This window comes from Chroicocephalus ridibundus, chromosome 1 (genome assembly GCF_963924245.1).
Source record: "Chroicocephalus ridibundus chromosome 1, bChrRid1.1, whole genome shotgun sequence".
NCBI lineage: Eukaryota > Metazoa > Chordata > Aves > Charadriiformes > Laridae > Chroicocephalus > Chroicocephalus ridibundus.
Window position 1 is genome coordinate 187,064,302 of NC_086284.1, and position 12,747 is coordinate 187,077,048.

Genomic DNA, 12,747 nt, shown 5'->3' on the forward strand with positions numbered 1-12,747 from the left:
CTGGCTTTTGTCATCACACATGCTGTGAATGTTTCTAATTATTCTTGCCTTGAGCTCCAAAGCTTTTTGAACTGTATCGTACATCTTCCAAAAAGCCATAAAATTGTTATTTAACGTTTTACCTTTTGGTGGATGATCTACTATTCCCCTTGTTAGGTTGTATTATCTGGCAGGTGAAGTTTAGATACATTTGCAGCTAAATAACTTGAGATTGCAGTGACGAAGCTTGTATCATAAACTTTATGCGCGATCAGGCTAGTTTTGTATCCCACCTTGTGCATGTCTTGCCTTCTAAGTGGTCAACTGTGCAGTCCTAGTCCTGCACTATATGTCATTCTTTGCATGTGATTTCCTATGCTTGTTTTAAAGAAAAAAGAAATTACAGAAAAATTAAGAGGTGTCTCCTCCTGTGGTCACAAACCCTCATTAGTGTAAGCTGCCTAGATACCTACCCTCAGAAGGCACTTGCAGACATTTAGTATGCCATGTGTATATGCTATTCGGTAACGTGAGAAGTTTAGTCCTGTCCTGCAACTGAAATCTGAGAACTAACTCATATTCTGCCTGAAAGCTTTAGGGATGAACAGACAGATTGCAAACACATGGGGATGAATTTACTGTCCAATTGTCCTGTTGAAGTCGTAGTCCTGCCCTGCTTGACTAACTCCTACTTGAAGGACCAGCAAGTGTTGGTGGCCCAGATTCTTCTGAAATGGCATTTGCTTGTGTCTGCTTACAGTGAAGGGCATGCAGGTATTTCCAAATTACCATCAAATGGTGAAGTGGAGGTACGTGTGTGTGTGGGTATTCATCAGTGCTTCCCATTTTGGAGGAAATCAGTGTATGGTGGGGGTGATTGGGATTTTCCCATCTCACCTTTCAGGGAAAGGGAGTCTTGACAGCTGTTCGTAGTCTTTTACTGCAAATCCATCGAGCATCAGTATTAGAAGCAACATTTCTGGAGAGGGGAGATGGAATTCAGTGTGTTCCTTGGGAAATTCTTTCAGTTGATGGTGTTGCAAGCACCAAATGGGAACCGCTGTCAAAACTCTAAGCCCATGTGCTAAACAGAGTACATCTGAAGGATGTCTCACTGAGGCAAAGATCAAGCAAGGCTCATGCAGAATTGGTTTCACAGTTATAATGTTATACGTGTTTTAAATTGAGCAAGTTCTGGTTTCACTGTAGCCTATTAAAACTTACACCATTTCACGACCTTCCAAACCTCTTAACACGTCCTACCAGTATTCTTATTCCACAGCTAGAATAAAGTTTCAATATGCCAGATAAAACATTCTTCACTTGAAAACGCTGATCAAGCTTTCTTAAAAAACCTAAATGTATACATGTGAATTTTGAATTATACCTAAAATAGTCTGATTCAGTCAAAATGGATTTAGGCCCATAACACATACAACCTTGATTCCTCTCATTCTAAGCTATTTAAAGAAGTTTCCCTCCAGTCCATGCTGTGAAAACTTGGTAAATGAGAACCAGGACTCAGCATGAATACAAAAGTATGATATACTTACAGTGCCAGTCTTTTCTGTATGAAGGACCAAGTAGTAAGTATTTGTTTTCATAGAATCATAAAATTGCCTGGGTTGGAAGGGACCTTTCAGATCATCAAGTCCAACCATCAACCTAACTCTGACAAAAATCATCACTAAACTATCTCTCTAAGCACTATGTCTACCCGTCTTTTAAATACCTCCAGGGATGGTGCCTCCACTACTTCCCTGGGCAGCCTGTTCCAATGCTTCGTAACCCTTTCAGTGTAAAATTTTTTCCTAATATCCAGTCTAAACCTCCCCTGGTGCAACTTGAGGCCGTTTCCTCTTGTCCTATTTCTTGTTAGGAGAAGAGACCGACCCCCATCTCTCTACACCCTCCTTTCAGGTAGTTGTAGAGAGCGATAAGGTCTCCCCTCAGCCTCCTTTTCTCCAGGCTGAACAACCCCAGCTCCCTCAGCTGCTCCTCATAAGACTTGTGCTCCAGACCCCTCACCAACTTCATTGCCCTTCTCTGGACCCACTCCAGAATCTCAATGTCTTTTTTGTGGTGAGGGGCCCAAAAAAGGACACAGTACTCGACGTGGGGCATCACCAGTGCCGAGTACAGGAGGATGATCACTTCCCTACTCCTGCTGGCCACGCTGTTCCTGATACAGGCCAGGCTGCTGTTGGTCTTCTCGGCCACCTGGGCACGCTGCTGGCTCGTACTCAGCCGGCTGTCGACCAACACCCCCAGGTCCTTTTCTGCCAGGTAGCTTTCCAGCAACTCTTCCCCAAGCCTGTAGCACTGCATGGGGTTGTTGTGACCCAGATGCAGGATCCAGCACCTGGCCTTGTTGAACCTCATACCATCGACCTCAGACCATCGATCCAGCCTGTCCTGGTCCCTCTGTGGAGCCTTCCTACCCTCAAGCAGGTCGACACTCCCACCCAACTTGGTGTCATCTGCAAACTTACTGAGGTGATAAAGATATTAAAGAGAACCGACCCCAATACTGAGCCCTGGGGAACACCATTCGTGACTGGCCACCAACTGGATTTAACTCCATTCACCACCACTCTCTGGGCCTGGCCCTCCAGCCATTTTTTAACCCAGCAAAGAATACTCCCATCCAAGCCATGGGCAGCCAGTTTCTCCAGGAGGTTTATGTCTTCAAATAATGCGTGCACACTAGTTATAAAAGAACAAAGCACAAATTGTACACAAAATACCCAGAAGGTGTTTGAAGTGCTTTGTGACGGGCGCATTGCAGAGGTGTAAGGCATAGAATGCATCTGGTATTACGGGGTGACATGGTAGATACCTATGGCATCTCACGGTTAAAACCAGCAATGTATCACTTTGACTTCAAATGTATGACCTGGCGGATGACCTTGCAGCATGGTTGTAGGGTATCTATCTCAGGTACTTCCTACGTGTGGCATTTTGAGACTGCAGCTCCAGACTGTAGAATATAATGAAGGACATTGGGATCCTGGGGCTGGGTAGAGTTCAGGTACCTCAAATTCCAAACTGCAATTAAAAAAAAACCAAGTCTTCAGAGGCCATTAACAATGCAGATACTTATACTTGCTGGGCACCTCTCTGTTTAGTCTGGCAACTTATCAATGCTAATGTAATACAGAATACAACAGGGAAAGGGAGAAAGGGCCAAGACTCAGTACTCACTTTGTTACCGGAGCTGCAGGCTCCCGTGCCCTCGGGCTGCGCTGCTGACACGGGGGTCTGGCTGCACAACCAAGCAGCCTGAGGAACAGGAGAGGCTTTTCTCGCCCCACCTATTGGAGATCCTCCAGACGACTCTGCTTGTGGATCTTGAAAGTCTGTTCTTTAAGTCAGGCGCTCAAAGGAGCTTCTCTGATACCTAACAAAAAGGTGCCGATTTTCATTTCTAGGCCTGGCTCTTGGTCTATTAAGAGGTATTACAAATAATACAGATTATGCCAGCCTACATCTGCCACAGTCACATTTTATTGCGTGTAAACAACTGTGAACATGAGAGGCCAGCTAGCTCCTCCGTGGACCTCATATAACATTGCTAAAAGCTGGCTTTGCTGACCACACCTGTGTCAGCACTTACACTTTGCTTGCACAGATTTATAGCATAAAATAATTTTCTAACAGTTCTCCTGTTTGTATTGATTCTTTGCCAAGCAGGAATTAATTGTTACGATCTGCTGAGGAGAACAGGACTCCTTTAAGGCACAAAACTGCATTGCTAACTTCAGTGTCAGAACAATAGTACAACGGTCAAATGTCACTCCTGAGCTGCAGTAATACATCAGATTTGTTTTATCCACTGGGATTTAGTAGTACTGGGTTTTAAATACCGGTTGCCATCACTGTAGCCACACAGCTCCTCTGACGAATATATGTTCTGCAGTCAAAAGATCGACATAAATTAAGTACATTCACATGCCTCAGCGTGCTCTTTCCAAGAAGACTGTTACTGATTTTCACAAACTAGAAGGGAAGACAAACCAATTTCAAGCAAGTTAGCTGTAAATTCAGTGCCTTAAGAAAAGCCCAGAGAGAAATTAGGGCCCAATTAACTTGAGACTTAGTTTTGGACCATGGGGAGACCAAAAGACCCGCACAGGGATAGGTTCACAGTGGACAGAATTGCCATTGACTGTAGAAGTCTTTGATGAACGTGCTTTTAAGTAAGTTCTGTGCCTGATGAGTGCTGCTGTACAAGGTAAACCGAGGTACATAAACCTGGAGCCGAGATGCTCCCCATGTGGGCTCGCACCTAAATTAGCTGCCAGGTTGGTTTCCTGTGGATACTGGTTGTATTTCTAAGCAATGAAGCTGGGCATGGTGGAGGGGGATGTCGCAAGGCAACATCTCAACAGCGATCCTCCAGTATGCACTCAAACACACAGACATCTCACCTTTTATAAACATCCAGCCCTCGAGGAATTCTTAGCTTTTCCCAAGTAATTTTTGCTTTGCGCGTCAACATCCGAATGTAATACAGGGTAGCTGAACATTGATGCCTGTTGTTCAATGAAGTCTGTTTCCATTTGTTTCTGCTTTGCTCTCATATGGTTTTAGATCAGAGTTGAACGACAAGTCCCTCTTGTGACATCTGTCACTTAATCTATCATGCAAACATCAGCACATATCCAGTTCAGTCTAAATTCAGCATACACTATCAAAGCCATTTAGCACATTATAAAAGAAACAAAATGCATTTTCAGTCACCGAGAGTGTCTCTATCATCCTTCATCATCCTGAAAAAAATGGAAAAGTTATGACAAGGGAATCTCTAACGTACAAAAGTGATTGGAAAAAATGAATTGGACTATAAAAAAGTCAGTATTCTGGGGCTACCCTGCAACATTTCATGGAATAAGGTGTGAAGAACAATGCAGATATTTTTAATTCTTAAATTTGTTTGGCTGACAAGGAAAGTTAATGGATACAGGTTGTTCTGCAAACTGAAATTACATGATGATTTACGTATAAGATACATGGTTACAGATAGATGCACATGAGCCCAGCACTTCACTGAAAGCCAGTCCTGAATTTCTGATTTTTCCATTAATTTGCAAAGTTGTTTCTCTTAATATTCTCAGACGCAAATGCTGCATTCTTAAGCTCCAAAGCATTGGATTGTAGTGCACAATTTTACATTTTCAAAGGTTCCTAACTAGCTTCACTGCTGTTTTGGAGAGAAATCCTGCAGGAGATGAAGTATCCCCCTGTGTAAAAGGCAACCATCACTGGTATTTCTGTTGGAGGCATCGGTGACCAGAGGGAAAAATATGCCCTTTTCAACCAACTGCTCAGTTGTTTTCTCACTCAAAAGAGGAAGCAGGGCGGCAATATAGGAAAGCACTTGTTTTACCAACGCGCCTTGCTTCAGCCAAAGGCAAATCTTGAAATGTAACACTAATTAGTGACGCCAAATGAGTATGAATGACTATGGGTAATACTTTGGTGCATTGTTGTTCCTCCTGTGGCACCCGCTTCCTCATTTTCTCTGTTTTCATGTTTCACTACAGCAAAGCATTCCCAGGGTTTTGCCCTGTGAAGGAGATGAGAATTACTTTTATGATCTGCTCCATTTGCAACATTTTTTTCCACCTGCCCCTCAGCTGCAGCCCCTGGTGTCTTCCCAGCTGCGGAACTTCCTAGTAGCCAATACGGTTGATTTCCAAGTCACCTTGCAGCATGCTCTGAGAGCCACCAAGCTCCCGCGGGGCCACCTCCCGCCCGCAGGGACACGGCCACCTCCCGCCTGTGGGGACACGGCCACTTCCCACCTGCAGCTCCCACGGCCACCTCCCGCCCGGAGGGACACGGCCACCTCCCACCTGTGGGAACGCGGCCACCGCCCGCCCGTGGTGCCCACGGCCACCTCCCGCCCGGGGGGGACACGGCCACCTCCCGCCTGTGGGGACACGGCCACCTTCCGCCTGCGGTGCCCACGGCCACCTCCCGCCTGTGGGGACACGGCCACCTCCCGCCCGGGGGGACACGGCCACCTTCCGCTCGCGGTGCCCACGGCCACCTCCCGCCCGCTGGTCCCCGCGTCGCCCCCGTGTGGCATCGCAGGGCTCAGCGCGTCACCCCCGGCCGGGGGTTCCCGGGAAGCGGGACGGGACGGGGCCGGCACTGCCAGTCCCGGGGGGAGCCTTCTTCCGTCAGCCCCTTCCATGTCTGTCACCTGTCGCTTCTGGTGGAGAACACATTGTCGGGCCTGCTGTGACAACGGCGTCTCTTCGCCGGGCTGGAGCGGGGTGACACCCCACCCTGACACCGGTTTTCTCCTCAGCGAACGCACGCTTTCCCGGTTTCGGCGTTTCAAGGGCAGCGATAATCCCTTGGTGGCACAGGAGACACACCACGCCAGCGTGCTGCCATCCTCTGAGTCTGCGGCTGCGCTAGGTGACAGGCAGGCAGAGCATCCCTCTCTGGTTCCATCGGTTTGCCCGGAGGAACCTTCCTTTAGTCTCTTTGGAACTGTGCTTTATTTCCAGAATTTCTTCAAAATTTGCACGAGTGCTGTATTGCATTGTGTGTTCATGGTGCCGTACTGCCTAAGGAATTGCAGCTAGTAACATCTTCGGGACAGGCACTGTATAACCCCTTGCATTCCTACCATACCTGGCACGGCAGGGACAATATAGGAATGGTGAACATTCACAGCTTTTAGCTGAGAAAGTACCTCAGCTGTCTACTAGATGGCAGATACCTGAGGATATCTGCAGTTACGGAGATGCAACTGAAAAGGTTGTTCCTCTGTTCCACATAAATGTTTCTTTGAAACGTTTTCCTGCTGAGTTTCTCAAGCCCAAATCCAGTATCATTATTAAATAATCACCAGCATTTTACTCTCCATTCTTGGCAGCCCAAGCTCCAGCTACTGTCAACAACCATCAAGATCAGGGGAGGCCAGAAAAGAGCATTCAGGGATGAAATAGTCAAGAATATTAAAGATAAATCCATGTTGATTATAAATGCCTCATTCAGGATCTGAATGCAAAGCTGTTTTACTCTAGAAACGGTCGTCAGCACCACCCCACTGCTAGGAAAACGTGATTGCTATAAAATATCTGACAGCTTTCAGATTTTTATTTACTGTGGAGTTTGTCATCATTACTGCAAACCCCAAGCCCTGTGTCAGCACGTGTTATGGGAAAGAGACTTATTTCTGCGTCAGCCATCCTCAGCCCTCGGACCGAAATGGTATTTGGACCAGAATTCTGACTTACCTTTCAGATAGAAACTTTTTCTTTAGGAGTTTCTGCTGAAATCAGTGAGGCCATCACAGGTATAAAAGAGCATTCAAAATGAATAAAAGTGCTAGGAACTAGATCTTATGGGGCACGCGTGAAGGCCCATAAAAATTAGTAAGTATGTTATGAACAAAAAAGTCTGCCATGGGCCCTGCAGTTACACGAACTGAATGACAGCAACACCACTCTTCAGCGTTAAGCAACATTCTGCAGGTAATTATGTACGTAGAAATAGGGGGAAACTTTTTTTTTTCTTACATAAAAATATACTTTATTGATAGTATATAGATGTATTTGTACCGAGGTTTAACAAACTGAATTTCACTTTCAGCTATGTATATATCTAAACTGCGTGAATCAGACATAATACAGTCTGTCACAGTGTGCAAGGACATTTATTTATCTACTGCTAGAGTACTCCTTTTTATCTATCTATCTGATGCGTTAACTCACATACACACACGATGCTTTATTTAATATTTCATCTGCATAGGTCAACTGTGTCAAGGAGCTGCCAAAGAATTTCAAAACCACTTTCCTATTAAAATTACTGCAAATGTGGTAATTTATAAATTCTATTTTTTCATCTTTATAAACAACATGCTGAAGATTACTTGTCAAGAGACTACAACTCAACAACTATTTTCTGGCATAATCCTACATTTAAGGATTTTTAAGTAGCTTTGTACTTTATTGGAGTCTCTCCTGAAACAGTGAATAAAGTCGGAGTCACTCATCATGTTTGCTTCATTACTAATTGATAAACCAGCGGCTTCAGATGATGTCATTCCATTTAACGAATTGCTGATGATCCCCATTGACTGCATCTGTATTGAAAACAGGAAAAGAAGTACAACTCGTAACTACACATACAACAAATCTTTAAAATACTAGTGCGGAAGTCAACCGAAGCATCATTATGTTGGGCTGTTCAACTCCAGACCTTTCACATGCTTATTGAAGATAAATGTGAAGTTCCTTACCTAGAATAACATTGTCTTTTAATCTTAACAGTATCTATACAACCTTTAGACTGATATACTAGTAATGCAAGAATACTGGGCTGTAACTCCATCTGAGTGTAAACAGAGGAACCCGTTTGGTAATCATTATTTCCTCTTGAAGTAATATAGCAAATCATTCTTGAAATTCTTTAGCCATTTATTTTAATGACTTTTGTGAAGGGTAGCTTCGAATGTGAGCATTCACCAGTGCTGTTTATCTTGGTGAACTCTACAGGCTGTTACCAGCCCTCAGAGTAGGAGCTTCACAACAGAACCAAGCTTAGAATAAGTGTCTTAAAGAAAAGACATGGCTGCAAAATATTGGAATGCATTTGCATTGTTTGCTTCATTTTTCTAAATTATATTTCTACCTTGTGGTATGCCCATAGTACAGAGAGGTCAAAACTTCAAAGCCTTCCTGCTTAGTAATTCCTTCAAAGTTGTTTTAGAAAATCGGGCAAATATACCAGAAGGGTGCAGCTAGCTTAGAGTTTGATGGCTTGCTTCAGTTACAGAATGAAGCCAACAAAGGTCAAGCTTTGAGGTTGAACACCTTTGAACTTTAAGGCCATTTTAACCCCGAACCTTGGCTGTACTGGGAAGATGGACTCTTTCCATTTGTAGCTCTCAGTGTCACCTTCATCAGGGCTGCATTCCAGAGCAGGGTACAATTCCTCCTATTCCAGTGATGAGCTGCTTATCATTTTAAAACTTTTATTCCCCACCTGTGTTCATAAAGCTGAAAGGTGATCTACTAGTGTAAGATATTAATTTATTATTCGCTTTTTAGTGCAACAGACACCTTGGCAGTGTAGCCATTTCAGAGAATGGACACGCAGCCCTCTTCTGTTTAGCCCAAACTACAAAGAAGTTTAGGCATGAATGCACAAGAAATACAAAGATCAGGACTCGTAGCTAGTAATAAGAAGACAGAAATGGAAATGACAAAAAATTGCATCCAATAATTTATATATGATCTGCCAGAATTTGGAGTGGAGTTTTGAAATTGTTTTGTGACTGGCATCTGACTTCAGCAATGCCACTGTTGTCTTGAAGAATTTATCCCAGCATAAAATTCTTGCCTTAGGAAGGAGCTCTTTGCAGCGGACAGCAGTGATACTTGAATTACTTGGGATGTAAATCCAAATAAAACTGAAAACAATAATTAAGTATTTGTCATGCTTTACCCACATCTCCCCTGCTGCCCTAGAAAATTCAAGTCATTACTGCTCTTATATGAAGCTGTAAATGGCTCTAGTCTTTGTACTTGTGCCTTTCTTTCATATATTTCAAATTAATAAAATATTGTTCTACACATATGGGCATATATAATGTCATCTATGTATCTGCCAGCACATAAACTAAGTCACATCCTTTGGCTGAAAAATTCCTGTATCTCTAACAAAGTCCAGCGTTGCTGGATCAGACCCTCTGTTGGCATTAAGGCCATAGACCAAGTGAGAGCAGGCATTGCCCCTCTCCCCCCCGACAAAGTCACTCACACCACCTGACTGGTGTAAATAAAAGCTACATTGAAAATCTTGCCTTTTCTGTTACTTTCTCAACTCCAGTCTTCAGCTCGTGTACCATATTGCTGATTTGCTTAGCTTTGCTAAGGCTGTCATCAGGAAGCTCTTGATGGTGCTGGTTAAAGTGGGAAAGTGGTTCTTTCCAGGCTTGCAAAAGTTTCAGTATCAAGTGAGTTAATTCTTCTCTCTTATAAATGAAAACAGTAAAGAATTTCTCTGTTAGTTTGCAGCAGGTCGTATGAACACTGTTAGACAGTCTCCTGGTGAAATCTCAGTGAGATTAAGATTAACATCTGCAATTTCAGAACTCAAGGATCTGTCTCTGGTTATTAGCTTAGATATAAGCAACTCACAGAAGTTGTGTTTGTCTTGTTTTCAGGTTTCTTAGATTCCTAAACTCTGTTAATACCTAAAGCTGTGGATTGCAGCATCCGCAAAATGGTGGCACTCCTGTCAAGCTTACTTGGTACTGAAAAAGTTTTCTGGAACTCCTAGATGTCTCAAGAGCCCAAGGAGCCTCCTCTAGACATCTCTGTTTGCTGGTGTGGAAGTGCAGGTGCTTCCTCACACCTGCCGTGGTTGTAGCTGTGTGGTTAGAGGTGTGCTGCAGACACACTTCCCAGAAGGTGCCTGGTGGTCAGGGCTTCTCTAACAGAAGCTCAATGGCCATAAGACTTCTCTTGCAAAATAAATTCAGAGAGAAGTTTGATTGGTTAAAGCCTCCTAAAGCAGGCAGGGCTTCATTTCTCATTTCCCCTCCAGGGGAGCTTCTACATGTCTTGGGGGAAGCTCCTCACTCCATCACAACCAAAGAGCAAAGCGTTAACATTTGTCTCCATCTGCCTCCTCCTAGAGGCAAAAGTTTCTCCCGCTGTTGTATCCTCAACTTTACAATCTGCTTTTTCTCTGTCTAAAGAAACTCCTCCTGCTCTTCTCTAAACTAATAACGATTTTTTCCTCTTTGCCATTACATGTCTAAAACAATTTGCTGCTCTTTTCCCCTTATCTAACTACCGATTCAGAGATAATGACTGTTATTTCTTTCTCCTGATTGCTTTTTGTACTTTTCAGTGACACTGATTAATTTATCTGTCACCTGCACAGCTCCCTAAGTTTCCCTTCTACAGAGACTGCCACAACAAAATCAAAGGGATGTCTGTCTGTCAGTCATTTGCACAAAGTACTACTGCAATACCTCTATTACAACTCATAATTTAAGCATATGGAACCATATACAGCTTTTTTAATAGAACGAAATGATGATTCATATGCAATACCTCTGTCATGTGCACCTGTTTGGGGTCAAAACTTACCAGCTTCTTCAATCCAAACTGATGATGAAGCACCAGAGGCATAAAAACCTCTGCCCACCTCCAGCTCGACTGGGGTGAGGGACCACCGCAGCGAGATGGGTGAAATATCTCGGGGCTCTGACGGGACGGGTGGTATTTTCCCCTTTCTTCAGGGGGGAGAAGGAGGCGGTGTGACCCGCGGAGCCCTCTCTCAGCCCCCCCAGCCCCGCGGGGGGTCCGCTGTGCCCCCCCGCCCGCCCCGTCTCCGCTCCCCGCCGCAGCTCAGCCTTACCGGGATTTTTTGGGCGTATTCTTTGCCGTTGGGGGTCAGCATCCCCGACGTGTGGCACTTCCGAGCGGGCTTCCCCAGCTCGTTGTCACGGGGAGGAAAATGTTTTTCCTATGGGGGAAGAATACCTAAAGAAACACCGAGAGCACCCCCCCGCTCTCCCCCCCCCGCGCCGACCGCCGGTCCCAGGGCGGCGGGAGCCCGCTCCGCGGCGGCGGGGCCGGCCTGGCACTCACCAGCTCGGCGTAGAGCGCTGTGGAGAGGCTGTGGATCCTGCCCGAGTGCCGGATCACCCGGTCGAAGAGATCGGCCACGGTCAGGAGGCGGCAGCCGGCCTCCCCCGGGGCGCAGACCAGCAGCCACAGCAGCGCCAGCGCCGCGGCGGCACCTGCGGAGAGCCCGGCGGCGTCGGGGGGCGTCGGGGGGGGGTCGCCCGGCCGGCTCCGGCCCCCTCCGCTCAGCTCCCCTCCGCCCTGCCCGCCTCCCTCACCTGCTCGCCCCGCCGCCCCGGCGATGGCCATGTCGCCGCGGAGCCCGCCGCCCGGCGCGGAGCGGCTGGGATCGGCCGGCGCCGGAGCTGCCCCCGCGTCCCCTATATATGGCGGGTGGGGATGTGGGCGGCAGGGGAGGCGCGGGGGGGGATCTCCAGGTCATGACGGGTCCCTGCCTGACGCGCCCAGCCCGCGGCCACCGTGAGCAAGCCGCCCGCGGGGCTACCGGCTCGGCGGGCGGGCGGGCGGGCGAGACCCTGGCACGGACGGGACCATCTGCCTCCCCCACCCGGCAGCCCACGGGTGCTCCAGGTTCCGTGGTGGGGATGCTACCCCCCGACGCCGTGGGGAGGGGGCTACCCTGGTGTCGGTGTCACAGCCCCCCCCGCCGTGGTCAGAGGGGGGCGGCTCCTGCTCCCGCAAAGAAGTGGCGTGGCCAGGTCTCTACTAGCACGCCCACTGCCATCGGAGGGGGTAAGGATGTGACAGCTGAGACCAGGCAAATAAACTGCTCTTGTCAGTGATAACGGGGGGTTTATACAAGGACAGCAATGGAGCAACGTGGGGGGTAGGACAGAAGCCTGGCCTGATGACGTTCTTCTCTTAACTATTTCTTCTAATGACACTGTTAAGATCAGATCTGCTTTCCCTGCTCTCTTTCAGCTGGTCAGAGGTAAGACCACTGAAAGTGTGATAGCTGGTGACTGCATGCTTGGTGGTGCAAGCGTGCCTGAAGACGCCCCGTGATGCCCCATATGGCTAAAAGGTTAAGGGAGTAATACAGCAAATCACTCAGATCAGGATCCCCAAAGCGGTGCAAGTTGTATGGACTCAGTTGCTCTCCTCAATTTCTGTGTGTGAAATCCTGAGCAACCCGGCA

At 46.7% G+C, this 12,747-nt stretch overlaps 1 protein-coding gene across 2 annotated transcripts; it reads right to left on the reverse strand.

Annotated features, from left to right (window-relative positions):
- Positions 1-7,675: 7,675 nt before the first annotated feature.
- Positions 7,676-11,956, reverse strand: LOC134510909 (prolactin-like). Of its 2 annotated transcripts, XM_063324115.1 has the most exons (5): positions 11,867-11,956; positions 11,613-11,764; positions 11,380-11,487; positions 9,812-9,982; positions 7,676-8,089 (listed from the first exon to the last, which is right to left on the reverse strand). In XM_063324115.1, the coding sequence occupies exons 1-5, from the start codon at positions 11,895-11,897 to the stop codon at positions 7,895-7,897; spliced, it is 657 nt and encodes a 218-aa protein (XP_063180185.1). In that variant the 5' UTR covers positions 11,898-11,956; the 3' UTR covers positions 7,676-7,894. The 2 variants fall into 2 exon arrangements, with proteins under 2 accessions (XP_063180185.1, XP_063180183.1); XM_063324113.1 differs by having other exon boundaries at positions 11,613-11,930.
- Positions 11,957-12,747: the final 791 nt, after the last annotated feature.

What these genes read in the sequence shown, in the direction of transcription:
- LOC134510909 (XM_063324113.1), bottom strand. Translation starts at nt 11,897, where the DNA reads ATGGCCATCGCCGGGGCGGCGGGGCGAGCAGGTGAGGGAGGCGGGCAG. An exon ending in CAGCGCTCTACGCCGAGCTG is followed by an intron (nt 11,488 to 11,612) that starts GTGAGTGCCAGG and finishes CTTCCCCCATAG; the next exon opens with GAAAAACATTTTCCTCCCCG. An exon ending in TTGAGAAAGTAACAGAAAAG is followed by an intron (nt 8,090 to 9,811) that starts GCAAGATTTTCA and finishes TTTTCAATACAG; the next exon opens with ATGCAGTCAATGGGGATCAT.